At 32.7% G+C, this 27,888-nt stretch overlaps 1 protein-coding gene across 7 annotated transcripts in view; it reads right to left on the reverse strand.

Annotated features, from left to right (window-relative positions):
* NLGN1 (neuroligin 1) overlaps positions 1–27,888 on the reverse strand; it is an 827,564-nt gene that overhangs the window by 435,134 nt on the left and 364,542 nt on the right. For 5 of the 7 annotated variants that reach the window (XM_078069095.1, XM_078069076.1, XM_078069084.1 and 2 more), the window contains 2 exons: positions 15,030–15,089; positions 8,103–8,255 (listed from right to left, as the gene is read on the reverse strand). In XM_078069095.1, the coding sequence (XP_077925221.1) occupies positions 8,103–8,255; positions 15,030–15,089 (213 nt within the window). The remainder of the gene's footprint in view (positions 1–8,102; positions 8,256–15,029; positions 15,090–27,888) is intronic. The other 2 variants (XM_078069116.1, XM_078069107.1) reach the window with 1 other exon arrangement.

A 27,888-nucleotide genomic window follows, 5' to 3' on the forward strand; every position in this document is an offset into this window, starting at 1 on the left:
AATATTTTCTGAGAAAATCCAGTGTCAGGGACTATTTTAGGCCTTGGAGAGCCAGATAATAATAAATCAAACAATCCAAATATAAATAGGAAATAATCAGGTATGATCAATGTAATACAAAGAATTTTAAAAAGTACATGACTTGTGACATGGTGGCTCTTGTTAGATTGGTTGAACATGGATGGTCGCTCTGAGAAAAGACGTTCAAACCAAGATCAGAAGAGCAGGAACTAGTCCCATACAGCTCTGGGACAGGCAGAGGGAACAGCAAATATAAAATATCTAAAATGAGGATGAGTTTGGTGTGTATAAAGAACAAAAGATGGCTGGAACTGAGAGGAAGAGCATTTTGAGATGAACTAAGATACAGGTACAAGAGGAACATACACGAAGAGATATAGATACATAATACAGATTTATGAAAGGTTTTGTTAGACAGGTCAGGGAAGGAGTCTGTATTTTTTTCTAAGTGAATAATGGAAAGCCACTGGAGGGTGGTGAGCAGAAAAGTGAGCTGGTATAATTTATATTGTAAAAAGATAATCTGATTTTGCTGTATGAAGAATAGATTATAGGTATGGAGCAAAAATGAAAGAGGAAAATAACAGAAGAGGTTCAAGGAGACTCAGCTAAACGATAAAGGGGGAAATGGAAAGAAGGAGGCAGATCCAGGATATATGTTGGAACAATTCAGTAAGAGAAGCTGAACTGGTTGTTGAGCATAGGGGAGAGATAAATCAGGGAAAATCTACAGAGTTTTTACTTGATCATCCAGATGGATGGCAGTGCCAATGCCATCAGTACAGTGTTGTGCTGAAAAGAAGACTGCCTGGTTAGAAGCCTGGCTCCAAAACTGTGGAAAGAGTCAAGATGTCCATCAACAGATGAATGGATAAAGAAGATGTGGTATATATGTACAATGGAATATTATGCAGCCATCAAAAGGAATGAGATCTTGCCATTTGCAATGACGTGGATGGAACTGGAGGGTATTATGCTGAGCGAAATAAGTCAAACAGAGAAAGACATGTATCATATGACCTCACTGATATGAGGAATTCTTAATCTCAGGAAATAAACTGAGGGTTGCTGGAGTGGGGGGTGGGGTGGGAGGGATGGGGTGACTGGGTGATGGACACTGGGGAGGGTATGTGCTCTGGTAAGCGCTGTGAATTGTGCAAGACTGTTGAATCTCAGATCTGTACCTCTGAAACAAATAATGCAATATATGTTAAGAAAGAAAAAAAAAAAGAAGAAGAATGTAGCAGGAGGGGAAGAATGAAGGGGGGGAAATCGGAGGGGTAGACGAACCATGAGAGACGATGGACTCTGAAAAACAAACTGAGGGTTCTAGAGGGGAGGGGGGTGGGAGGATGGGTTAGCCTGGTGATGGGTATTGAGGAGGGCACGTTCTGCATGGAGCACTGGGTGTTATGCACAAACAATGAATCATGGAACACTATATCTAAAACTAGTGATGTAATGTATGGGGATTAACATAACAATAAAAAAATTAAAAAAAAATAAAAAGAAGCCTGGCTCCACCATTTCATGCCATTTGACCTGTATGACTGCAAATTAGATACTTAACCTCTCTACTCATGTGTTTCTGCACTTATAAAACTGGGAAAATAACAACCCTACCTCATAGGGTTATTGCAGAAATTTAATAATGCAATTAATATAAACTGCTTAAAACAGCTTTTGGAATATAATAAACCCTCAATGAGTGTGGCTACTATTATTATTGCTATTGTTGCAATTATTATAATAACCTAGATGTGAAAGATAATGAAATACACACTTGTGAAAATCAACATGTTTTAGCCATTAAAGTTGAAAGTCATTAGATATCCCCATGGAGATGTTGATAGGCAGAAGTATACAAATCTGGGGGCACCTGGGTGGCTCAGCAGGTTAAGTGTCTGCCTTTGGCTCAGGTCATGATCTCAGGGTCCTGGGATCAAGCCTCACATCAGGCTCCCTGCTCAGCGGGGAGTCTGCTTTTCCCTCTGTCTGCCTCCTCCAGCTCACGTGTGCACACACTCTCTCTCAAATAAATAATAAAATCTTTTTTTAAAAAAAGAAGTACATAAGTCTTAAGTTCTGAGGAATAGGCAGTCCTGAAGATAAGTCTTGGAAGTCACTTACAAAGAGATGGTATTTAGAGATTTAGAGCCATGCATGAAGTCCCCTAGGGAGACACTAAAGAGAGGAAAAGGCAGGCAGCCAAAAATTCTGCTTAATGGCATTTCAACATTTAGAGATCAGGGTAAGAGAGGAGGAGCCAGGGAAGGAGGCTGAGAAGGAGCTGACAGTGAGATAGGAAGTAATCCCGGGATGAAGCCAAGAAACAAGCATGCTAAGACGGGACTAGTTAACTGTCTCCTATGCTATGGAGAGATCAAGTAAGATAAGAACAGAGAAGTGGACAGTGGAATTAACAAACTGGAGGTCCTTGGGAATCTTGCCAAGGGCTTTTTCAGTAGAATATAAGAAATTGAAACTTGAATATCACTTCCTTTGAGAAACCTTTTCTGAGTGTCTAGAATAGATTAGCACTTGTCATTTCTCTAGTACTTATCATCCAGGTAATTGTAAAGAAAGTTCACTTTGCATTAAATCATTATCCATGTAAAAGATATCATTTGTATAATTATTAGTTTAATTTCTATCTTCCCTAATGGCCAGTAATCTACTGGATGGCAGGGATCATGCCTATCATGTTTTTCACATTATCCTTAATAACTAGTAGAATGCCTGATACATATTGCTCAGTTTATATTGAGTGAATGAATAAATTAATGAATGACTTTACATGACTGTACCAAAAACACATTTTTTAAAAAACGAACTTCTTTTAATTAACACCTACATTAATTGACATGCTTACTTTCAGGTTATTTCTAAGTTGTTGGCATAACTAAATAATTGTTTTTATTGCAAACCACCTGAAATCATTTTGGAGGAAGCAGGTAAAATAAAAATAGTGAACAAATAGTCTACTTTGCCCTGTGACATTATCTGTTTTAAGTTTCTTTATTCCAAAGGATAAACAATATCTCAACTCCAGTAGCTCATTTTAGCACTCAATCTAAAATTGATTACCATCCAGCCGTTATTAAAACCCAGTTGATATAAGATATTTGAGAAAATAAATCTATGGACCAAGTTAACTGTCCATTGCTCTCAACTGGTTTTTAGCCCTATCCTATTGTAAGTGAAATCACCAAATATCTTCCTTGAATTGCACTTGGTTAGGTCTTTTGAAATGACACTATAGAAACTGTGGGCATTTATTATTATGTCCTTGGCTTTTACAGAGGGTTAATATAAGTAATCATATACTGAGAATATATCTGCATCTTCTAATGACATCAAAACTATCACATGGTCTCAATATTGTTCATTGCTCCAAATAAAAACAAGCCATATGATAAATTTTGCTAGAGTATACGGAGAAAGAGCTGTGTATTTTTTTACTAATTAATATGTAACAATTATGAAATTCAATTCATTATCCTTTTTACCTTTCTCCTAGGAAATTGAAATATATATATTTACATTCAATTCCAATACATGCTCATGGCCTAAGTTTCTGTAACTTTTCTCTATAGTATATGTATTCCTTTATGCAATTTATTTATATGTGTGCTTTTGTCACAAATTATCTACACTTTTTTGAAGTAGAAATAAAGAGAAACTGAAAGAAAGTGCTTCTCTCTTCCCTTTGGTTAATCCCAGAGATAAACTATTTTTCATGATCTTGCTCAAATAAAACCAATTCCATGAAGACATTTTTGACACTTCAAGGACAGCCTGACTCCATCTTCTACCTCCCAAGAAAATATTTGGATCATCATATAAAATTTAATATCTTATTATATACTACTCCCAACTATATGGTCACATTTAAAGATTTTTATTTGTCTGTTTTAGGATTTAGAGCCAAGCAGAAATTAAAACAAGGAAAAAAAAAAAAAAGACATGGTAAATACCAAGAGTGATGACAAAACATTGTGCCACTTCAGAAATTAATATGTTTTCGTTTTAAATTATAAGCATTACCTAGACTTTACCAAATCTCCTTGCTGCTGAACTGCTCAGATTCAAATATGAAAAAAAAATCTTGTTTTAAATGATTTAGCCCACATGGCATTATAAAGTAAGCTAAGTATAATTCTTCAAATACAAGTAGATGCACTTCAATTTTTTTTTTTTTTCCCAGAGAGGGGTGGTATAGTCATTAGATTACTAAGTATAACATTAGACTCCTAAAATTTGCCAAATCACATGGGCTAGAATTATGAACACATAATTGCCTCTAAAATATCCATATCAAGATAAAAGTAACATTAAATTTCCATCTGATAAAAGTCGTGTTTGCCTAAATTAGTTCCTAACAGTGGTATAAAACTTTTTCATTTTCTCTAAAAACAACTATTAAATTTATTCTAAATTTAAAGAGGCAGTTGAGATATATTTTTAACACAAAATTAGTTCATGTATTTTTTTCATTTTTGAGATTTGAAAACATATCGTTTGGATAGTTTCTTTTTTCAAAAGTGTTAATTGCACAATATCCCATCCTAATAGTGAACAATTTATTTCTTATTTCCTTCCAGTTCTTGTCCATAAGCACATATATTTATCCCACTTACAACCATAATACTCAACATTATTTCCCTCCTTTAAGGACATCTAATCAAAACATTTCTCCTTAAATTTCCATTATGATAGTTTTATTAACTATGTACTATAATATTAAAAATAATTCTGTTAACAAATATTTTTTAATGTATTTTAAAGAACTACACAACAATGTGCCAAATAACAGAGGATGAAGAGTTAAAACGCTGAGGAAAAAGAATGTATACAACCAGAAGTGAAAGAAAGTCTAAATGTTCGCTGGATGGGTGAGACTGAATGAGATGCGGTTACAGAGACCTCTCAGACAAAACAGGGGAAGTGAGATTAGCAGGCAGAGCCCTGTACCCCCTTCCCTTTTTTCAACCTTATTAGCAGCTTTCCTTATGATCACTAATAGCATTTCCAATACTATAATAGTGATAGTCTATGTTACCATGCCAAAGGAAACCACAAAATGTCTCAGTTGACAAACTAACTCCCACCTGTTCCTAGGTCCATCAGAGCAATGTTATAATAGGAGATAGCTCTATGTCACTTCTACTTTGCAGTGAACAAAATCTTTTTTTCAACATGAAATGCTTTAAACTAGAATCTTGCCTCTAGATAGCTGTATGAATTTTATTACTAAAACATTATCACATTTTTACTTATTGCTAAAACAAACAAACAAATAAAACCTGTAATATTTCTCCTCTGGGATGGCAAATTCAAATCAACACTAATTACATTACCTGTTTCAGACATCTTGATTTTTTTTCTGCCAATCTTCAGAGAGCAACAGTCTTGTAATTAGCCAATTGTACATTGAACCCCCAAATTCATATCCTTTACACCAAAGCATCCAAATCAAAACACAGCTCAGGATTTCCTCCAATGTGGGATCAAATCTTATTTTCTACCAATTTCCAACACTCTCCCAAATAAAAACTAAACAGCAATACTTTTGGATCCCATACCCAAGAAACCTTGGCTTACCTTGTTACCATTAGACAAATTATTAACAGCAACGAAAACCCTATAGTCTTTATTGTTGTAGATCTTTATTGTTGTCAGATGAGCTGTTGTTCTAGTTGTGGTATACTACACATGCAAAGTGTGCTGAAACAAATGTTTCAATGATTTATTTCTCATGAATTAATTCATTTAAGTATATTTTCACAAGGCCCAATACACATTTCAGGAACAAAGTGACCAGGATACATACACCTGTTCCAGAACCAGTGTTCCAAGATGCACCTAAAAATGTTTACTAACAGAGTTTTGTACTTTATCATATTGAGAGGTCTAGAAAGGACACCTGGTTCTTAATGCGGATTATCAGTATATGATGTGTTTAAGAACAACAAAGGAGCCAACTGAAAGTTAAATCCTAAACTGCAGTAGAGCAGAACGAATATTTAGCTATCATTGAGAAAATCATCCATCATCTACACCAACTCTGCTTGCCATTATACAGACCAAGCAATTGACTGATTTCTTCATTTTTTAGCTATTTAGTCTGCTGTCCTGCAATTCAGTCATTCAGAGCGTGGTATTTTGAGAAAGGATATGAACATAAATATAGGATTCAAATTGGATCAAAGTCAGGTCCTTGTCAGTTATACATAAAAAAATGGACAAAGCTTTATTACTATAACAGTTCATTTTATGGAATCTTACTTTATGTGAGTACAACTAAGAATGAGGCAACATAAGGTATGACTAAAAGATTTTTTTTAATAAAATAAATACATATGATTAAGTGGATGGTCAAGTCCTTGAAAACATTGCTGTATAGAATGTGGCATTTAATTTTAAATTTTCAATTGACAAACTGGTCATTGCTTCAGGATTTTTAACTTGAGAAAGTCAGAAAAATATGAGAATAATAATAAAAATAACTGAACTATAAATAATACTATAAAGTTAAATGTATTAAAATATTGAAAATTCTATTAAAGTCTTGCGTAAAAACCAAATGACAACATTTATATTTAAAATTAAGATGATTATGAACACCTCTTTATACATCTTTCCGATACACAGTTTTCATTGGTGGGAAAACATTCATTCCTGCCCACTGAAATTATAAGAACATCTGAAGCAATCAGTGCCTGATTAGATACTATGTGGAACTAATGTGTACTTGAAAAATGTTACAGAAATATTTTACACCTACATTTGCCATGGTATATCTATTGTCCACCATACTCCAAAATCAAAATAACAAAGTAGAAAAATATCAAGATTTCACTTTGCATTGCTAAAATATCTCCTTCCCCAAGACATACAAACTTGATTGACAAAAACTATTCTTTTTTTTTATATTTTGAGATTGACATGAACATAGGTTTATAATTACATAGAAGTAACTAACACTGAAGAGGAAAAAAAACTGATTCTCAATGACCAAAATATATGATATGAACAATTATTATAAAGGAAAACATAACTTAAATTCCTTTTTCAAAATCTTTTAGATAATGAAAGTGGGAGGTGCCTTTTTGTTGCAAGTAACAGCATAAATTATATGCCTTTAAAAAGCGTATAGTATGTGATAAGATTTTGAGAATAATTAAGATTAAAAAGATGAAATCTTTTGTGATAAATTGTACTCTTTTAGCAAATACTCTTAACTAAAATACCGTAATAGAAGTGTCTTATTAAATGATAAAGTAATTTTACTCCCAAAATTGTGCCAATACTATAAAAATAAACTTTTACATGTAGAATATCAAGTTTCTCTTTTAATAATGGGTTATTATGTAAAACAATACGTGTATTTCAGAGTACTTGATAAGTTATTTTACAAATAATATTTCCCTATAATTTTCTTCAAAACCAAGGATCTCCAATTTGATTTTGTTTTACATGTGTATACATTATTGACTTGAACTCTTTATCACCTTATAAAATCAACACATTTTCCAAATCAAATAATTCAACGTAAATATACTTAGACAAATATTTCTAATTATTCTGACAAATTTTTAAAAAACCCAAATCTGTACCACAATGACAGACAATGCTTCCCCAAACCCAGTCCATATGCATATTCTCAGAGACTTATAAACTTGTTTCTAAACTCATGTCAAATTTCAGGCAATTTTATGGCATTGTAAAAAAAGGTGGAAGGAAAAATTTGTCCAGGGACTAATTCTTCTTGAAAGGCCCTGACATTGTTGCCTTTCACAGTGCTATAAAGTGAAACCAGGAAAAACATCACTCAACAATGTGAATAATTTCACTACCTTTTACCTTCAAATTTTAAAATTAACCCTAGCTGTCTTCCATCAAGTAATTTATGAACACACTTATAGAATTTATTGAAAATATCAAAAATTTTGGTTCAAAGAAAGTCAACAAGCATAGAACAATGAATGAAACAAAGCAAAGCAAAACAAAACAAATCAAAACAAAACTATCACATACTTCATGGATTAATGGTGAAAAGAAAAGAAGAGACTTCTTACCAAGTACCCCAAGTCGATAGTTGACTGTGATGACGATCACGTTGCCATAACTTGCCAAGACACTCCCATCATATAAATTTCCAGTACCTTCCATATATGAGCCACCATGGATATACACCATCACTGGTTTGGGACCCCCACTGTCCCGAATATCTGAAAAATAAACGGTTGGCAATTGTCCTTATCCTCAAAAAACACACACAATGAAGCAGAGAATACATTTTTCCATTTTAGGGACAAAAGAGCATGATTTTAATATAGTTCTTTAAATTGCTGTTTTGTTAAAGTGTTTCTTCAGCAACTCGTTTTACGAGCTATTGTGAAAAGAGCAATAGATATTCACTGTTTTCTAGCTAAAATTTTGTTTAAAATTATAAACTGAATTACAAAACTTGGACAAATTCAAAATGGGTGTGAATTTTAGTGCTTTTTGATTGATTTCTAAAGTGACCGTAGAATAAAAAGAAAGAATGATAATGGGTCTTAGAACTATTTTTTTTTAAATGTCATAGACCTCATATGGAATTTATGAGCCATATGCTAAGGACAATGTTATCACTGCTATTGTGAGTAAAACACTCTGTTTCTCCATTTCTTATTTACTATAAAGATTTTATTGAATGCATCATGATTATATTGAATAATTTATGCTCTAATTTGCGAACATAATTACAACACTGTGTTTTAGGTTGCAAGAAGTTTCATTTCACTACTCAAGTACCAACTGGCAGATGAATGTTTAGGCAGTAAAGTCTATACTTTTGTTGTTGTACGAAGGGTACTGTCACTTAAATGATATTTTTTCGTTAAGTCTGGGTTATCTGCTCACTCCACTAACCCTACCCTCTGGAAGAAGAAAAACTAAATTATATTTTTCACCTCTTTGTGTAACTATTGTACTCTTCCTAGTCCCATTTTGGCTCTATGATTTTGTCATGTAGACATAAAATAGAATACAGCTAAGTCCAGGTGTAAAGTACCCATTTTTAGAATGATGTTAAAGTGATTTTTACAGCTCTGACTTTTAATCAACTGTGTTTGTTTTACTAAGATACTTTCCCCAAATTTTGTAGTTTTCAATAAGGATCTAGAAATAATATATAAGGGAACCATAACATAATTTTAACTGGTATTAAAATTCCCTAATTTCTAGAGAAATAGGAGCTTAACTTTATATTGGCAAACATGGTTTTAACTATTGAATATTGAAATATTATATATGTATGTAAATGATTATGAATACATACACATACATACATCAAACATTACTATTCTATAATAGCCCATTATGTCTTCTACCCACAATTGAAACTAAATTAGATCAAGTGTATTTTCTTCTTGTTAATGCCAACATTAAAAAACATCATTTAAAAGTATAGTTTTGTTCCTTTGCTTTTGACATTTTTTATCAAATTTAAATCTCCTACAATCTTTGCAATTGAGGTTTCAGCTTTCAGAATAGACTAATATAGTACAAATTCATTGAAAAATCTGGTGATTATTTAGATGCTGCTTTATGTTTCTTGTGAAAAGGGTGACTAATATAAATGCCTCAATTTTTCTACTGTAATAATAAAGTAATTTCCTTAAATTAAAAATCCTTTTAGGATCAGGAATTGCAGCTCAACTTCTTTGTCCAGATTTTCAAGTTAGAGAAACAGCTCATTGAAGAATTTAGAGACTTTTTAAAAAGACTATTTTAAATTTGACTTAATACCAGTATAAATTTACCATAATCCCCTCCCCCATCTCCAAGGGTATACTTGAGTGTCTTATTTTTAAGTGGTGAGAGGAGGATACTTTGACATCAAAACTATCCATTAGACACAACTACATTTAGAAGGAAAACCTAAATTTATTATCTCCTTAAATCCTTAGGAGGGAAAATGGTATTCACTCATTTGTAAAGATCTGGGGGCTCGCGGAGATGTTAGGCTTACACAGAGAAAACAATCCTTTTGAAATTTTTAACTATCTTCCATTTTTAAATGCCTGTTTGCTACATACAGTTTTAGCTTATTTTTCTAGTATGGCTGGCACTGAAAAAGCAATAATAAATTATTAAACTGAAATCATTAACGGACTGTTCACAGCAGACATTGTACTCTGCTAATTGTATGCTTGTAGGTAGCACAGAGGGAGGCTGTTTCAGAATTCTTCTTTAATTAAAATCACATAGAATTACAAAGCACCAACTGTGAACAGTAATGAAATCTTGGTAGAACCGTTCTGTTCACCTGGAAAACAATACAGGCACACATTGAGAAGACTTGCCACATTTTATACCTAATAACAGAATGAAGTGGACATTGTCAGGAAACACTGAAAATATGACAATACATCCTAGGAGCTACTTTGAGTGGTATCTTTTTATTTTTCTTTGAAAATTAGACTTGAAAGAATTACTGATAGTTTGGGCTGATTCTAATTTCTAATTTGTCTTTTCAAATTTCTCAAAGATTTCAGCCTTGTCTAAGAACTTAATATACCAAGCAGTTCTTTTCTAGAAAGTTATATGTAATTCTAATCCTGTGTTCTGAACAATATTTCTTTTTGCATGAAGTAATCCGGAAGCTAACAGTGTATGGGGAACTAACTATCAAAATAAGTAAAATTCTTACATATAACAACCCTTAAAATTGCTAATAAAGTTTGGAAAGATGCCATATTTCTATTGCAGGACAATTGGAGTTCTATGATATTGCTTTATCACAGAGGTCTATTCTAGACTTTATTTTCTTCATAGTATACAGGTCTTTTTGATGTAAATATAAATAGTAAATAGTTTAAATATAATAATATAATAATAAATATAGTTTAAATTATACCTATCTTTACTTTGATTTTTTTTAAAAAAACAAAATCTTTATAAACTAATGTATCAGATAGTCTACTACTGAATACCATCTGTTAATGCCATCATTTTAATAAAATTTTAAGGAACCATTATGTCTTTGGTGCAAATGTATTAGATGTACTTTAGTAATTTGTGATGAATTTATTAGAGCCAAGTCATCCCTCTAAATCTTGTCTCATATTTTTCTCTATAAAGAAGGGGGATTTCACCTAACATTTCTGACTTTGCCTAAGCAGCTGCTACTGACTTTACTAAAATCAAAACCACTCTCAGAGACTAAAACACTAGTTCAGCTATAGTAAAAATATAAATGTTCATAAAACATGTTTATATTTTCTGTTATGTGCATTTTTTTAGGCTTTGCCATGCATCTAAGTCTCTGAAGAGTGGATGGTAAGGGGGAAGTACTATACTGATGATTATTTTCCTTCTAAATTTTTTGGGGTAGGAAAGTATTTAAGTTTTTCAAGTTAAAAAAGTAATAGACTTGGAATCTTAGTAGATATCTCTATTTTAAATTTTTTTTTGCTAAAATAGATAGCAATCTTATCATTTTATTTTAAATAGTTCATGTAAAAGGTTAATAAATTGTATTTTTTTATTATGTTATGTTAATTGCCATACATTACATCCTTAGTTTTTGATGTAGTGTTCCAAGATTCATTGTTTGCGTATAACACCCAGTCCTCCATTCAGTATGTGCCCTCTTTAATACCCATCACCAGGCTAACCCATCCCCCCACCCCCCTCCCCTCTAGAACCCTCAGTTTGTTTCTCAGAGTCCATAGTCTCTCATGTTTCGTCTCTATTTTAAATTTTAGTAACTATTTTATCTTTCTGATAAACCAAAATTTTAAGCCAATGTAGCAAGTGTCAATAGATCTAGAGCAATTAATGGGGATTTATTTGTGGCTGACAACCAGGGTTTGGAAATCACAATTCCCTTTAATCGTCCTAATGAATAATTATTAGTCACATAACTCCTTAAATATGCTTACTGGTTTCCCTCTCTTAAAAAAACTCATTAAGTTCTTAATTGCCCATGATTTAGAGGTGTTGGCATTTAAGTTTTTAAATTGTAGGGTATTGCCTCAATTTTTCTCTGATATATATTTCAAGATATTTCAAGATATTTTTGTGTCCTCCTTTACTAATTCTACCAACCTCAGATACCAACCTCATTCCAAACAAGCAAAAGAATCTAGAAGTGTTGGCTAAATACAGTTTTTAGTTAAATAAATAAATAAATAAAATAAAAATCTATAAGAACAGTTTTAAAAGGCTCTATTTAGAATATAAAATTGCATCTGAATATTGAAGTATTAATATTAAGATATTCTTAGCACAATTAAAAACATTTAAATATCTCTTAAATCCCAAAAATAAATTGGTAGAAATCTAGGGTGTTGCTTTGGCCCATTTTTATCACTTCAGATTAGTCTTTTGGCAACTATGGAAATAGCCTAAGAAATATGTAGTTTTTTTGGTTATTATAAAACACAACTGAAAAGTGATACAATTGTGTCTGGCGTAAAGCTGGCAAAAGAATAACTAACCGTAAAGACACAAAGTAGAATTAGAAGTAATGAATAGTGCTCCACTAAGAAGCCTTGGGTTAGTTTAAGTGAATGAGGGGCACACCCCAGTCAATGGGTCTGGTAGCCTCTGAATGCAGTAGCTGAGATAGGGACCTGGAAATCAAGTAAAGGATTTGGGTTATCAGTGAATAATGGAGATTAAGTAACTTGACTTTTGACTAAAGTAAAAGGAGTAATTTATCAAGTAGTTTATATTTGTTTTATGTCTAGTGATGTTGATTCATAATTTGGAACAAATTAAATATGAAAATTGGCCTTGGTTTTTATTCACACTCATGTCTACAAAATAATTGTAAAAGGAATTGCATAGAAGATGTTCAGACTTTTCCACAAAGGTTTTTTTATCCTGAGGAATATTTGAATTTATCTTTCTTGTCTTTGCTGTCTAAACAATTATCCAAAATGACGGCACAGAGGAATGGACTCAACTTGAATTGATTGCTCTTAAATTCTACACTCTGAGCATTTAAAAATATTTATTGATTTGATAAGTCTTGTGACTGACTGGCTTAGTACTTAACCTGAATACTACCTGCCAATTTAAACAGGGGTTTAGAACATTTTTAATGGCTATTTAAAAAGTGTTAAATGTGTTTTGAAAGAGGTCTGTAAAATAGATTCACATTTACAGGGCTTAGCTCATTATGGTGGCTCAGAGGTATTTTTGTAAACATGTAAATGTCTTACTGGATGCTATTTATCAAAAGAAAAGAAGAAGTATATTAAATCAGCAAAGTATTTTTTAAATAGGAAAATTATGTATACTAACCTTGTGAGTACTTTCAGAAAATTTAGAGTTTACAAAGCTACATACTAAGAAGTCCTTTATACTTAAGTATTATTTAGATAACAAATGTCTAGGAGTTAAGGATTTTCAGAGGGCTCAGCAAATCCCAAAGCCCCTAGTGGAAGCAGTCTTCTTACAGCTGTGAGAACAAAGTCAATAAATGTCTTGAATGTTTGAAAACTTCTGATTTCCAACAATGTTTTTAAAAAACACCATTTGCATTTTGATATTATAAGTTTATTTTTAGCTATTTAGCATTCAAAATGATAACTGTTGGACAGCTATAATGATTTATTTCAAATATTAATGACTGCTTTGTGTTTAATTTTTAATTCACTGTTGGGGTAAACAGAAACATATTTTTAATCAGAGATCATAAATTTCACTTAATCAAAATAATTCTTAAGTGTTATAAAATATTAAAACACAATATAATTTTTAAGCTTTCAATACTTCACCTCTATAATTTAATTTTCTACTGTGAAGTAATTTATTAAATAAATATCTCAATGAAAATAATTCAAGTTGTTTAGTAAGGATATATTCATTCACAGTTGTAACTCATGCAACTAGCATTTCTGCTGACCTGCTTGTAGGTTATTTTATTTTGGAAAACCATTCATACTGTATTATTAATATCTTTATGAGATTTAATTCTAGGGCTCTGGGAGTTACTTTTAAACCTGGGATAACATTAGTCACTTCTTGAAGAATTATAACAAGGGTAGCATTAAAAAAAAAAAAAGTCCTAATTGGAACCAAGGTGAACTGAAAATATCAACGGGCCCCTCCGGATACTCCACCTTACACCAGGTAAAAGTACACAATGGAATGAGAAATGTCAAATCAGTCTAGCAAGTACTTACATGTACAGAGTGTATCAGAATTGTATTTCATAAGAAAGTTAGAAAGAGAAAACAATTTTGGTATTAGCGAAGTAGGAAATATTTTATTGCTTATAGTTCGCAATACTTTGAAAATCAGAACACCTCCATTCGCCAGGCTAGAAATTATGTGCCTTTGAAATGAAAGGATACCCATCAAATCTCCCTGGACTATTGAAGTGATTGCACAGTTTACTACAGTTATCTAAATAGGCGGAATGCCTTTCTTATCTATACCATTGAATTTATTTATGCAGTATTTAGGCAAATCAATAGAAAACAGTATTTTTGTCATATAAATTATATTGCTCAAGAAACACTTTATATCAGCTTTTAGCTGTCCTTTATTTTATTGGGTATGGGGTTCTTTTTAAACAAATATCAAAGGTAAAAATAAAACACATTTTGATATTGGGTAAAATACATAGATTTGAAAACATGCAAAATGGGTACAGAGAGACTACAGGGGGAGAGATTGTTAGTTCAAAGAGTGTGGACAAATTTCAGTCAAAACATGGGATGAAACATATCAAAAGTCAGTTCAAGAAAACAAAAAAAAATGCCCCTCTTTCTAAAACATTTTAATGGTTGGCATCAAAATGTAAAACTTAACATTCATTTTTTTAAAAAAAATTAAAAATGTATATTTATGTGTAACAACAAGCAAGAAGACAAAACACATCAAAAACGGGAATTTAAAAACAACTCTTCAAAAAAAGACAAGAAGTAAAAAAATAGAAAGGGGTGGAAAAAGTGATTGAGGCCCTTGTCATGCAAATAGATTTGGTGGAAAAAAAATACCTTCATCTTCAGCACCGTCATTATCACCTAAATCATCTGTCTGTTTCTTTGTAAGGGGACCTAGGATTGAGAACGGAGAAATGGAGGGAAAAAAAAAAAAGACAATTCAAGAATAAACAAGACTGAGGGGAAAAAATAAATGTAAATACTAAAATTCGCAAGGGTATTTCCAAAAAGAGCGGGGAGGTGGTTAAGTCAAAGTTGATTATCTATTTTGTTTAAGAAAAAAAGAATCCCTCTCCCCAAAATATCTTATAGAGGATTTGGTTTGTGAATATATCCAGCATAAAAAATACATTATGGTTTGAAACTCAAGTCATAAGCAAAGGAAATGATTTTTTTTTTTAAATATCCACTGCATACAAAAAAGTAAACAGTTTTAGCTGAAAGAACTTAATTTATTCAGTGTCTTTTCTAATTTGAATTGGTGACAACAATAAAGAAAGTAGGCCAAACTCATCTTTAATTTGGGACAATAAAATAACATTAGGGAAAACAGAGATATGAACATTTTCAGGGTGTTTTTTTTTTTTCTCCTAATTTTTTGTAAGAGCATTAACACTTGGATTTTATACATTTTTATATCATACATTTTCCAAAACTGTGACTTTTTAAAATTACTTGTCATTAAACAAATATTTCCCCATGTGTTTTAATTAAATATTAGCTGCGGATTTAAGACATTTGCAACCTGCACAAAAGTATGAACAGATAAGCTCATCACTATGTAGAGCAAAGGTACCATCAATTGAAGTCAGTGTTTGGTTATTAAGTTAGTTACAGAGTCAGGGCTTACATTTCATAAGCAATTTAGTAATATAACAGAATTATGCCCTCTTGCAATTTCATGTCCAGTATAGTTATTTATAAGGGAATCATGTTTTAAGATAATAATTGTATTAAAACACTGTGAATGTTTAATAAATGTTTTATTATACTTAACAATACTAATTTGCTAGAATAAAGAAGCACACCAAAGGGGAAGTCAAAGGCCATTTGAAAGTAATTTTAAGTGTCACATAATTGACATATTCAGCACACAAAAAAGCAAGTGAAGCCCCACATTTCTTTTCATTTCCACAACCATTTAATTTGTATGACATTTCATAATCCTCATGCAAAAAGCAATCATTACAAACACAGGACACTCAAGTTAAAAGACAGCCAAACACAGCAGTAAGCAAGAGAATTTTGTCATGCATAAAATAACAGTCATAGAAAAAGGAAGGGAAAAAAAAGACTGAAAGTCATGTATTGATTTCAATAATATAAATAGAAAAGAAGCAGGCATTAACTGCAAGCACACTTCATAGGGAAGGATTGTTAAACATTTCAAGAAAGACTTCTGAGTCTTTTCAGTGATTACTGTGCATTATGTTCGTAATTCAAACTATACCTATTATCAGAACCCTCAAAGAATGAAAAACACCATCCCAGAAAATGGAAGGGAAAAAAAAGAGATATAATCCAGTTATGTTTCATCAGCTCAGAGAAACAGCCTTGAAAAATAGTAGTAACTGGCACGAATCAAAAGATTGGAAATGGAGAAATTAATGATGAAACTGAAGGGATCCCTTGACTACTCAGTTGTAAGGTCATGGTTTCAAGGTCATTCCAAATATAGACAGAGAGCTGTACACAATAAATTTAATGATATACTTTTATAGTCAGTCTTGTAAGCAATCATTCCTTTAAGAGAAAACCTAGATGAAAACAAGTCTATGTTAATTGACACTCAGTTACAAGTTCACAGAATTCTACATTTCTTTAATATGACCCTGCTAGTGCAAAAAATACCCTCAATGTTTTTTCATGTCCATGCAACAATGTTGCTACATTTCTGAAAAATAGAGATAGTTTATATTTCAATTCAAAAATTGCTGTATCAAAAACTATATTTGAAATATTTCCAGTTTTAAAACATCACGCAAAATATTACACTTGGAAAATTATATTTTCAAGCTTTGTATTTTTCTTTAACTACCTTAAGCAGTAAATGAACAGACTTCAACTGATATGATTTCTTGCATTTCTATTTTCAAGGATGCTATATAGAAATTATAATTTGACTTACTAATAGGCAACACAGACTAAGTGCAGTGGTTGTTATTTATTGCCACCCAAACCATTATCTACTTTCCAATTTTAGTTAAATTACTTAATTTGCTTAATTCTTGGCTCTATTAAGAAACCACTAGCATGAGTTCAAGAATTTTTTTTTTGCTGAATCATCAGTTCACTAACATCTGGAGACACATGTAAAACACAAATTAAGTCACTCTCCTTACTTTGTTCAGCCCTCTTTTCAACAATTCAGATGAAGTGTTTTTCTTTCCTGTCTTAGGATACCAGAGGCAATTTACAGGACTTCTTCAGGAAATCATTCAGGTTCTACAGTCACCTAGCCAATAGTTTTACATACTTTGCACACACACAGAATTGCTGGTTCTTGGGGCTCCTGAATGGGGCTGTTGGTTAAGTGACCGACTCTGGATTTGGGCTCAGCCCCGCCATGGGCTCTGCACTCAGCCTGGAGTCTGCTTAAAACTTTCTCTCCCTCTCCCGCCTGCCCCTCCCCCCTCAAATAAATAAATAGATCTTAAAAAAAAAAAAAAAGAATTGCTGGTTCTTGGGTCTGCATAAGATGTGATAGTAAGAGAATTTTTATGAAAACATGATCTGTCACTTGTTTGCATGTGGGACGTAGTTCTCAGTTGCTATTTGATCCTGGGTCTGCATAAGTAGGGAAGCCATGGAAATGATACTGCATATATCATGAGACGACTTTTCCATGGATAATATGCTTGAACAACGTTTTTTGCTGCAGTTTTATCACCTTCCCTACTCAGGAAGCTGTATGTCTCTTAACTGATGTGGGATCATGGTTACATACATGCACTAGATGGAACATTTTTTACTGTAGTAAATCTGAACAGTTAAAAACAGATATAGATATTCAGCATCATAAATAGATGGGGACATCATTATCTTAGAAAAAGATTAAGTCAAATTCTCCCAACTAAAGAAGTTCATTTACTGAATAGTAAATAAAAACTATTATTGTATGATATTAAATTGTTCCCACAGTATGGGTTCCAGCAATATTTTCATAATTCCAGCATAACTGAGTTTTCTTAACATCAAGAATTGTTTACATGTCTGATTTTTTGAAGGTTCCCCGGGAAGAAGAGGGGTGATTGAACAGTTTTTGGCAAAAATGGTTATAAAAAGAAAACAAAAACCCAGATTTCCTTTATCTCATATGCCTAAAGGCACAGGAAACAAATATCTGAGAGGATCCGGCATTGCAAATTGAAAAACTCAACATTGGTTTCTCAGGAAGCCTCAAATAGAGTAAACATATGCTTGTGGATTACAGAAACAGATCCCTACATGATCTCAAGATTCCTTATTCCCAGACTGGAAGGAAAATAGCCTATTGCCCTGAGCTTCCTTCTTTCTAGAATATCAGCAACTCTGGCTCATTTTTAGTTTATTCTAAACTGACATAATTTGATATAATAACTGATCTTAAAGTTTTTTTAATTGAAAGAAAATATAGTTAGAGGTGATTGTCATTAATTTTCTTATGAAAATCAGGCAACCACATTTTAGAGACCATGTATTTCCTGTAAATTGATCAACATTATTTCCCCAAAGGGTAAAATATTTATCCTTCAACAAAAATACACAGCAATCATTAACAACATTCCAACCATAGCTTATGCTTCTTTTAAACTACAAACAGTTCATTTTCAATACCAGCAGTTTAAGTGGGTATCTTAAACACCAAAATATAAAGCGAATGAGTCCTCTAAAACCTGGAGAAGTGATTTATTTTACCTTGAAACTATAGAATCTGTCCTCCTTGACGAATGCACACATAACTCTCATTAGAGTTAATAGGAAAGTGGACCTCATGTCATTTTGAAAGGGAGTGAGAGTAATTACTATATTTTATATCTCCTATAGGCAATAAATAGATTCAGTGGTGAAACAACAGGACTAGGAAGGTAAAGGGAACTCCTAACCATGAAGGTAAAGGGAACTCCTAACCATGAACTTTGAACTCATTTAAATCTCAAATAGTTTCTATGCCGTTAATATAAGCATAATTCAAAGTGTTGGCCTTTACAAAGGACTTATGCAGTCTTATATTTTAGGATCTGACCACAGTGCCTTTTATTTTTTAAAAAAGGAATAAAAATATCAGCATTTCTCTGTAGTTAACTGGAGAATAATTACGAGGCCCTGAAATAATCACTATCCACCCATATTAATGCTGCTTTTTATCATTCTCTTTGATGAAGGGCTAATATACTTTAGGTCTCAAATACATTAGAACTGATTATAAATTCCTTCATTACGGGTTCAATTCAGCAGAAATTATCAGTACTTTGTGTCACACATATCTGCAAAAGGCAAGCAGGTTGAGGGTATTATTAGCTCCTGACTTAGAAAGCTGGCCATGAGAAATGTGTCCTTCTTAAGAGAGCAAGTCTTTGAAAATTTTAGGATTATTTAGAGCTCCAGGCTCCTGTGAGTTCCACTGTGATACATTCCTGGCTAATGACCTTGCTCTATTCTTTCCCCACCTGACTTTAGAGGTAAACTGACTCCATGGAATTCCTAAGGCTATTTCCACACTTTCTGTGGAAATATAAGGATGTTGCCACTTGTTCTGGGGCAATTGGAAGTTGTTTAAATCTTTTCAGGAATGTTCTTAGTCTTTATAAAACTAGAACCAAGGATGTAAAAATCTAATTATGTCTGTTCTGTATGGAAGACAATGCTGGAATTCAGTACATTACAAATAAAAATAGCAGTATGTTACTGTATTTGATTTTTTCCAAACTGATAAACAGTAACATACAATGACTTAAAGAAATCAGATATCACGACCATTGGTGTCATTGCAAAGGTAGTAAATTTTACCTATTGAAATTTAGTGAATTTTATATAACTACAATACACAACTCTTGAGAATACAGAAATGAGTGAAAGCAATTGATTTGGAATAATGCTCATTAATTTGATATTACTCAATTAACTAAAGGTTATCACACTCTTAAACCATCGATTTTATTAATATGTAAAGAAATCATAGCTGAAAGTAATTTTCTTAATAATTTTTCAATTAAAAGATAGCATTCTTGTGCAATGTCATAAATATGCATTATGAGAAAACAAAAATATAATGAAAACTGCTGTGATGAGATATTGGAAGCAAACTTTGGGAGAATTCATAGTTTTCAAAGACTCCATATCTGTGCAAATTTTGGTGACACTACTATGCCATGCATGATGTTTCAGTATCTGTTAGGAGGGCTGCCTGTTTAGGCTTGTGGTTCAAATGTACATATGCTATAGAAAGGACTAGGTTCCAAGGGTATAAAAGCAGCAGACATGCTCTGTGTTTATTTTTGTGTTAGCAGAAAACACCTATGTGAACAAAAAACACACTCCCTCAGTTCTTCAGAGGCAGAGCATAGCCTAAAACATGAATTTTGGGGAAAAGAAAATTTGATGTTAAGGTCAGGAAAAAAGGAAAGAGAAACCTTGGATCCAATACATTGAGAAGAGCTCATTCATATTTATAAGAAAAACAAGTTGTTTTTTCATAAAATTACCTTTTTAACAACACTTTGAAGTCAAAAGCAATCCTGTCTAGAACAAAAGTGGTAGGATCTGGGGAATTTTTTTTTTAAGTAGATAAAAAGTAAGTAAAATAGGCTAACTCTTAATCTGAGCATCACCAAATTTTCACAAGCTCATTATTTTTTTAACACTACATTTGTTTGATTTTTTAAAAAATGCACATGAAGTATTTTATATCATGAAGAATGTCAGAATAATGCTCCCTTCTCATCTGGAGCAATGTGACTCTATGTTGCATAAATCCTGCAGTACTCTGTGAGGACATACTCTCCACTGACCTGGCTTTCCACACATTACCCAGAGATGTACCTGGGTGTGATGAGGACACAAGTGCCACCAGATCCCAGAGCTCTCTCAGCAAGACTTGAGATTAGGATGGCATCAATAGTCCAAACTTCTTGGTATGGCTGCCAGTATTTAGTCATCCAGCTTTTCCAAATATGTTATGCTAGGTCACCAGGATACATGGTGAGCAACACAGGCAAGACCCTAGCCCTCATGAAAATTAATTTTGTCAGAGAAAGAGACATTAAGCAAATAATCACACACATAAACATATGCTTACGGATTGTGTTAAGAAAAAAAAAGTCTTGGTGTTATGAGAGGTTATACAAGGCAACTAGCTGAGTCTAAGGACATCTTCGTTGAAAAAGTGCAGTGTAGCCTGGGGACTGAAGGACAGCTCAGTACTAAGCAAGCAAAGAAGCTGGGGATGGGAACGTAGTGTGGAAAGAAGATTCCAGCCAGAAAGGCCCTAAAATTAGACAGAGCCTGGAGGTCGGTGAGGCTGGCAAAGGAGAACAGAGAGTAGTGGGAGATGAGGATGAGTATGCAGCTCCTCTAGCCTGGGGATTTGTGTCTTAACCCTAAAATCAATAGAAAGTCATTTAAAGGGTTTAAGCACACACTGATAAATAGGGCCCTAACTGAATCTTAAGGAGAAAATCACAAAGAGGTCAAGTCACCCCAAATCATAGGGCAGAGGATACTTTATACAGAGGTCTGCATTATGTTCTTATCAGATGAAAATAGTTTCATTAGAAGAAATTAGATGATGGAAAAGGAGTCTATAACTCTTCTCTATTTTCTGTTTGCAAATAAAATGAATATCATCAAAAAGAAAAATCTAAATACATCTAAAATTTTATGAATATTTTAAAGTTTTCTATTAAACATGTATTTAAAGTTAAATTTATTTTGCCTAAGAATTAACATGATGAGAATTAACATATCCTAACTACTCTTATATTCATACAAAGATAGATATTCTGTAAGTGATTTCTACTTGGATATCTCACCTCCTTCTCAGCATAATAGGGATGCCCACCAGGTCCACCTCAAGGCCAATTTTACTTCCCATAAAGGTTTTGCGTTCAGAGTTATAACTTCCCGCTACTTCTCCAATTTTACTCCTGTCATGCTCTCCCAGAACTCTATTATTATTGGCCTTGTCTGTGGCCATCACTATCACATGGCTGAATTATTGCAGTAACCTCATAGTTGCTCCCACTGTCATCTAGACTCTAGACTGTCTCCCAAGCCATTTTGTATGCCATAGGTTTTTGAAGTTGTAGATAATAATAGTGGCAAACCCAAAAAGAAAAAAGATTTAATCACCATCAGCTAAAATGTACACACATTCAACTCCTTCTAAGACTATAATTGCAAGCATTCCAAGGGAACAGGAACTCAAGATCGTATACAAAAAACTTGTACTGTGAATTTTAAAATAGCTATAACAAGACAGATGAAAACTAAATATAGTTTAACACTCATTTTGATGTTTTAGAAATTCATGAGCAAAAAAAAAAGATTTTTTATTCAAAATGGAAACAAGTCATTTCAAATATTTTTTTAAAAAAATGCAGTTCAGAGTACTGTTCATTAAACACCACTTTCATTGTTTCACTACTTAAATAAAAATTTTTACTGTCTGCTTCTATCTTATCATTTTAGACTAAATGCCCCAGAGTGAACCATCAGACCCTCCTTATTCTTTCCAGATTTTATCTCTTCATTCCATTGCTTTCCAAAATACATCTTTTCTGAATTCTGCCAAACACTTAAAGAAAAACTAATACCAATCTCTCTTAAAGTCTTCTCCAAAATTGAAGAGGATGTAATGCTTCCAAACTCATTTTATGAGGCAGCATTACCTGATAGCAAAGCCTGATGATCACACTACAAGAAAAGAAAATCACAGGCCAATATCCCCAATGAACATAGATGCAAAAATACTCAACAAAATATTAGCAGACCAGATTCATCAATACATTAAAAGGGTCATATATCATGATGAAGTGGGATACAAAGATGGTTCCACATTAGCAAATTAATTAATGTGACATACCACATTAACAAAATGAAGGCTGAAAATCATATGATCATCTCAATAGATGTAGAAAAAGCATTTGACAAAACACTACATCTTTTCAAGACAAAAGCTCTCAACAAACTGTGTATAGAGGAAATGTATCTTGACATAATAAAGGCCATATACAATAAGTCCACAGTTAACATCATATCCAATGGTGAAATGCTGAAAGCTTTTCCTCCAAGATCAGGAACAAGACAAGGATGCCCATTCTCACCACTTTTATTCAACATAGCACTAGAAGTCCTAGTCAAAGCAATTAGGCAAGAAAAAGAAATAAAATGTGTCCAAATTGGAAAGGAAGAAGTAAAATTGCCTCTATTTCCAGGTGATATGATATTATATATAGAAAGTCCTAAGGACTCCACCTAAATACTGTCAGAACTAATAAACAATTTCAGTAAAGTTGCAGGAGAAAAAGATCAATATACAAAAATCAGTTTTGTTTTTATAAAAATGAAATATCAAAAAGAAAAAATTAAGAAAACAATCCCATTTATACTAACATCAAAAAGGTCAAAATACTTAGTCATAAATTTAACTAAGAAGCAAAAGATCTGTACACTGAAAGCTATAAGACACTGATGAAAGGAACTAAAGAGGACATAAATAGATGGAAAGATAGATATGGACATTTCAATGTCCATAAATTGAAAGAATTAATATTATTAAAATGTCGATACTATTCAAAGTGATCTATAGATGCAATGCAATCCCTCTCAAAATTCCAGTGGTGTTTTCCACAGAAATAGAACCTACGATCCTAAAATTTGTATGAAACCACAAAAGACCCTCAATAGCCCAAGCAATCCTGAGAAAGAACAACAAAGCTGGAGGCATCACACCTCCTGATTTTAAACTATATTACAGAGCTATAGTAATCAAATCAGTATGATATTGGTATAAAAAGCAGACACATAGATCAATAGGACAGAATAGAGACCCTAGAAATAAACCTAAGCGTATGTGGTCAATTACTTTTCAACAAAAGAGCTAAGAATATATAATAGGGAAAGGATAGTCTCTTCAATAAATGGTGCTGAGAAAACTGGACAACAGCAAGCAAAAGAATGAAACTAGACCCCTATCTTACATCACACACAAAAATAATCTCAAAATGTATTAAAGACTTGAATGTAAGACATGAAGTCATAAAACTTCTAGAAGAAAACATAGTAAGTGAACTCCTTGATGATGGCCTTGGCATTAAGTTTTTGGATTTGATACCAAAAGCAAAGGCAACAAAAGTAGAAATAAATAAGGGGACTACATTAAACTGAAAAACTTCTACATACCACAGAAATTATCAATAAAATGAAAATGCAATCTATGGAAATGGTGAGAACATTTGCAAACCACGTACCCAATAAGAGGTTAATACCTAAAATATACAAGAAATTCATACAACTTCATAGCAAAACAAAACAAAACAAAACCAAAAAATTTCTCAAACAACCCAATTAAAAAAATTCAAAACCTAAATAGACACTTTTTTTTCTGAAGAAGACCTATATAGGGACCAATAGATACACGAAAACGTGCTCAACATCACTAATCATTAGGGAAGTACAAAGCAAAACCATAATGAGATATCATCTCACCTTTATTAGAATGTCTTATCAAAAGACAAGAAATAACAAATGCTGATGAGAACATGGAGTAAAGAAAACCCTTGTACACTGTTGATAGGGATGTAAACTGGTGTGGAAAACAGTATGGAGGTTCCTCAAGAAGTTAAAAATTGAACTACCATATGATTATGATCTAGCCATTCCACTTCTGGCTATATATCCAAAGGCAATGAAATCATTATCTCGAAGAGATATCTGTACCCCATGTTCACAGCAGCATTGTTCACAATAGCCAAGGTATGGAAACAACCTAAGAGTCCATTGGCAAATGAATGGATAAATTAAATGCGGTGAATATATACACAATGGAATATTATTCAGACTTGAAATTATTTCATCTTTAGTAACATGGATGGACCTGGAGGAAATTATGCTAAGTGAAGTAAGCCAGACAGAAAAAGACAAATACTGTATGGTATCACTTATATGTGGAATCGAAAAAAGTTAAAAATAAGAAAATGAAAGTCATATTCATAGAAATAGTAGAAAAATGCTTGCCAGGGTCTGGGGAGTGGGTGAAATAGGAAGAGGCTTGGTGTAAAAGGGTAAAAATTTTCAGTTTTAAAATAGATAAGGTCTGAAATGCATAACATGGTTACCATAGTTGATAACACTGTATTGTATAATCAAAATTTGCTGAGGCTGTAGACCTTAAATGCTCTCATCAAAAAAAAAAAAAAAAAAAAAGTAAATACGTTGGGAGACAAAATCCAGAATACAGCTTTTTCCATTGTGAGTCTTCTCACTATTGCTCAAAAATGACCTCACCCTCACTCACATCTTGTGTGCTTTGTCTTATAGAGTTGATTCCTTAAAGTTCTAATCAACTCACCTCAGAGAGGAGGAAAGAAAGATGATAAGAATAGGAAATCTCCTCTAATATAACGTGTAAGTTTTTTTGCACATTGAAATAAAGGACTACTATTGTATGTTTTGGCCTGAACTGTTGTCTTTAAGCTATGAACCAGAGACAGTTGTATACTGCTGAGCAAGACCTGACTGTGAAAATACCTTAATTCCTGGACATTACTACATTTTATCTCCATAAATGAGGTAAATAAATTGAGCCAGTAATTTTTTAAGATACTATTTTCTAAGTGGGTTTCACTGGGAAATAAGTCAGTAAAGACAAGACCTCTACTGTCAAAGTCCTAAAAGAGCTAGACTAACTGTGTGTGTTCCCCTGAAGTGACTTCTTGACAAATTCCAGTCTCAAACATGTCTCTCCTTGCTAAATATCTCTTGTCCTCAGTGAAGCTGTTTCACTCTCTTTCCACCTCATGCATTCCATTCCACATGGATTGATTCTCTCTTACCATGCAATCTCTTGTGCTCCCTCTTGTCTGATACAATAAATGATAAGCTTACATTAAATATTATTAAAAAACACTTATAAAATCCAGTGATTATATGCCCAGATTCATAGGATGCTATAGCTGGAAATGACCTTACTATCAAACTCATTTCCCAATTCCTCAAAAAAAAAAAGAGTGTTAACTGATTTTGCCCAGGGCCCGAAGCTAGTTAAAAGCAGAGCTAAGTCTAGATTTCATGTTTCCTATCACTCTATCTAGTTAGCTCCTTTACAGTAAGTCACATGACAATAAAAGACAAGCAGGGAAAAGGAAAAAAATTGGGTGTGGAGGTTAATGATGTAGCATAGATATCTTTTAAATAAACGACAAACCAATAGGCCCACCATTATTATAACTATAAAGCCTTTAGTACTCCTGTAACCAAGATTTTATTCAGATGTTATTAAGGTTAAAATTGAAATAAAAATAAATATTTTCCTTTAAAAGGAAAGCACCCACCTACAGTGCTATAGGCTGATACCCTTTCTAACTAGGCAATTTTAGTATTTTAATATTCCCTCTTAATTTCAAAGACATTTCCAAACCTAGAAGTCTATAACTCTAAAATGTATTTAAATGTATTTCCTAGAATATATATTAATACTACTTGATATTGTGACTGTGTTCTAATTGGTTTGGAAACAGATCTCTCTCTCTCTCTCTCTCTCTCTCTCCATATATATATATATATATATATATATATATATATATATATATATATATATCTAGCACATGTATAGTTATATAATCTTGGACGTGTTTTTTAACTTCATAGAGTAAGGAACACAGTGCCACCCCACCCTCAATATTGTTATGATAATAATTCAAAGTGCCTAGTAAAGTGCTTAATATAGAGATGTACAATTAAATATTTGTTTGCCTTTCATGTTTCTTTTATGTATTGCTTCAAATCAAATCTTTAAAACATATGCACCCACACACCCCTCCACTCACACATATGCTTCCTAGTATAATATGTGCTAAAGAAAAAGGACTTTAGAATTAGGTTGTTCCCACTCAGCTATCTACTAGCTATGTGATTTTTGTAACTTGCTTAACCTCTGTATTATTCAGTTTCCTTAAATGTAAAGTTGGACAATGTCCACCTAACAAGACTATATCATAAGGATTCAAGATCATGGATATGAAATACCTAGTTCAGTGCCTGATCTATAAGGAGACTACAATAATAATAATGATAATTATCACTGAATTGTCTTAATGTGACATTGTTTTAATATGTACTAATGTCTAATGTATAGATATTGACAACTATTTTCACTGAGCTTATATATTTGACCCATCCCCTATTGCTTAATGTAGAAACATTTAATTAGAGTCTAATATTTCATCATCCTCCCCAAATAATCTATCACCAGAATGTTCTGGCAAAAAGGTAATTATGGTATTTCACACTCACTTTGAAAAGTATTGACACAAATTTACCAGAATATTCCTCAGAAGGTAATAGTATGCATGCTTTATGAAGTCCACTGAGCACCAAGCATCCTAGAAGGTGTGTAGCAATAGTTGACTATATAAACATTATTTTCCACCAATGATCTCCAGGAAGATTATGTTAAAGTACTTCTTCATCCAAGAATAGGTTTCCTGCTAGTTACATATACCTCCATATTTTGACAATGACAATCTGGTAGAAAGAACTTTTCTGAATGAGTCATAAATTTAGCATATATTTTTATGTGTCTAACATATAATGGATTTTCACATATTTTTAAGTCTAAACCAAGGAATCACTGACACAGTGATTAAAATTATAGTTTCTAAAACTATGCTACCTGGTTTCAAATCCTGTCTGTAGTTACTACAAGCTCTGTGAT

The sequence above is a fragment of the Halichoerus grypus genome, chromosome 1 (assembly GCF_964656455.1).
Source record: "Halichoerus grypus chromosome 1, mHalGry1.hap1.1, whole genome shotgun sequence".
Classification (NCBI taxonomy): domain Eukaryota; kingdom Metazoa; phylum Chordata; class Mammalia; order Carnivora; family Phocidae; genus Halichoerus; species Halichoerus grypus.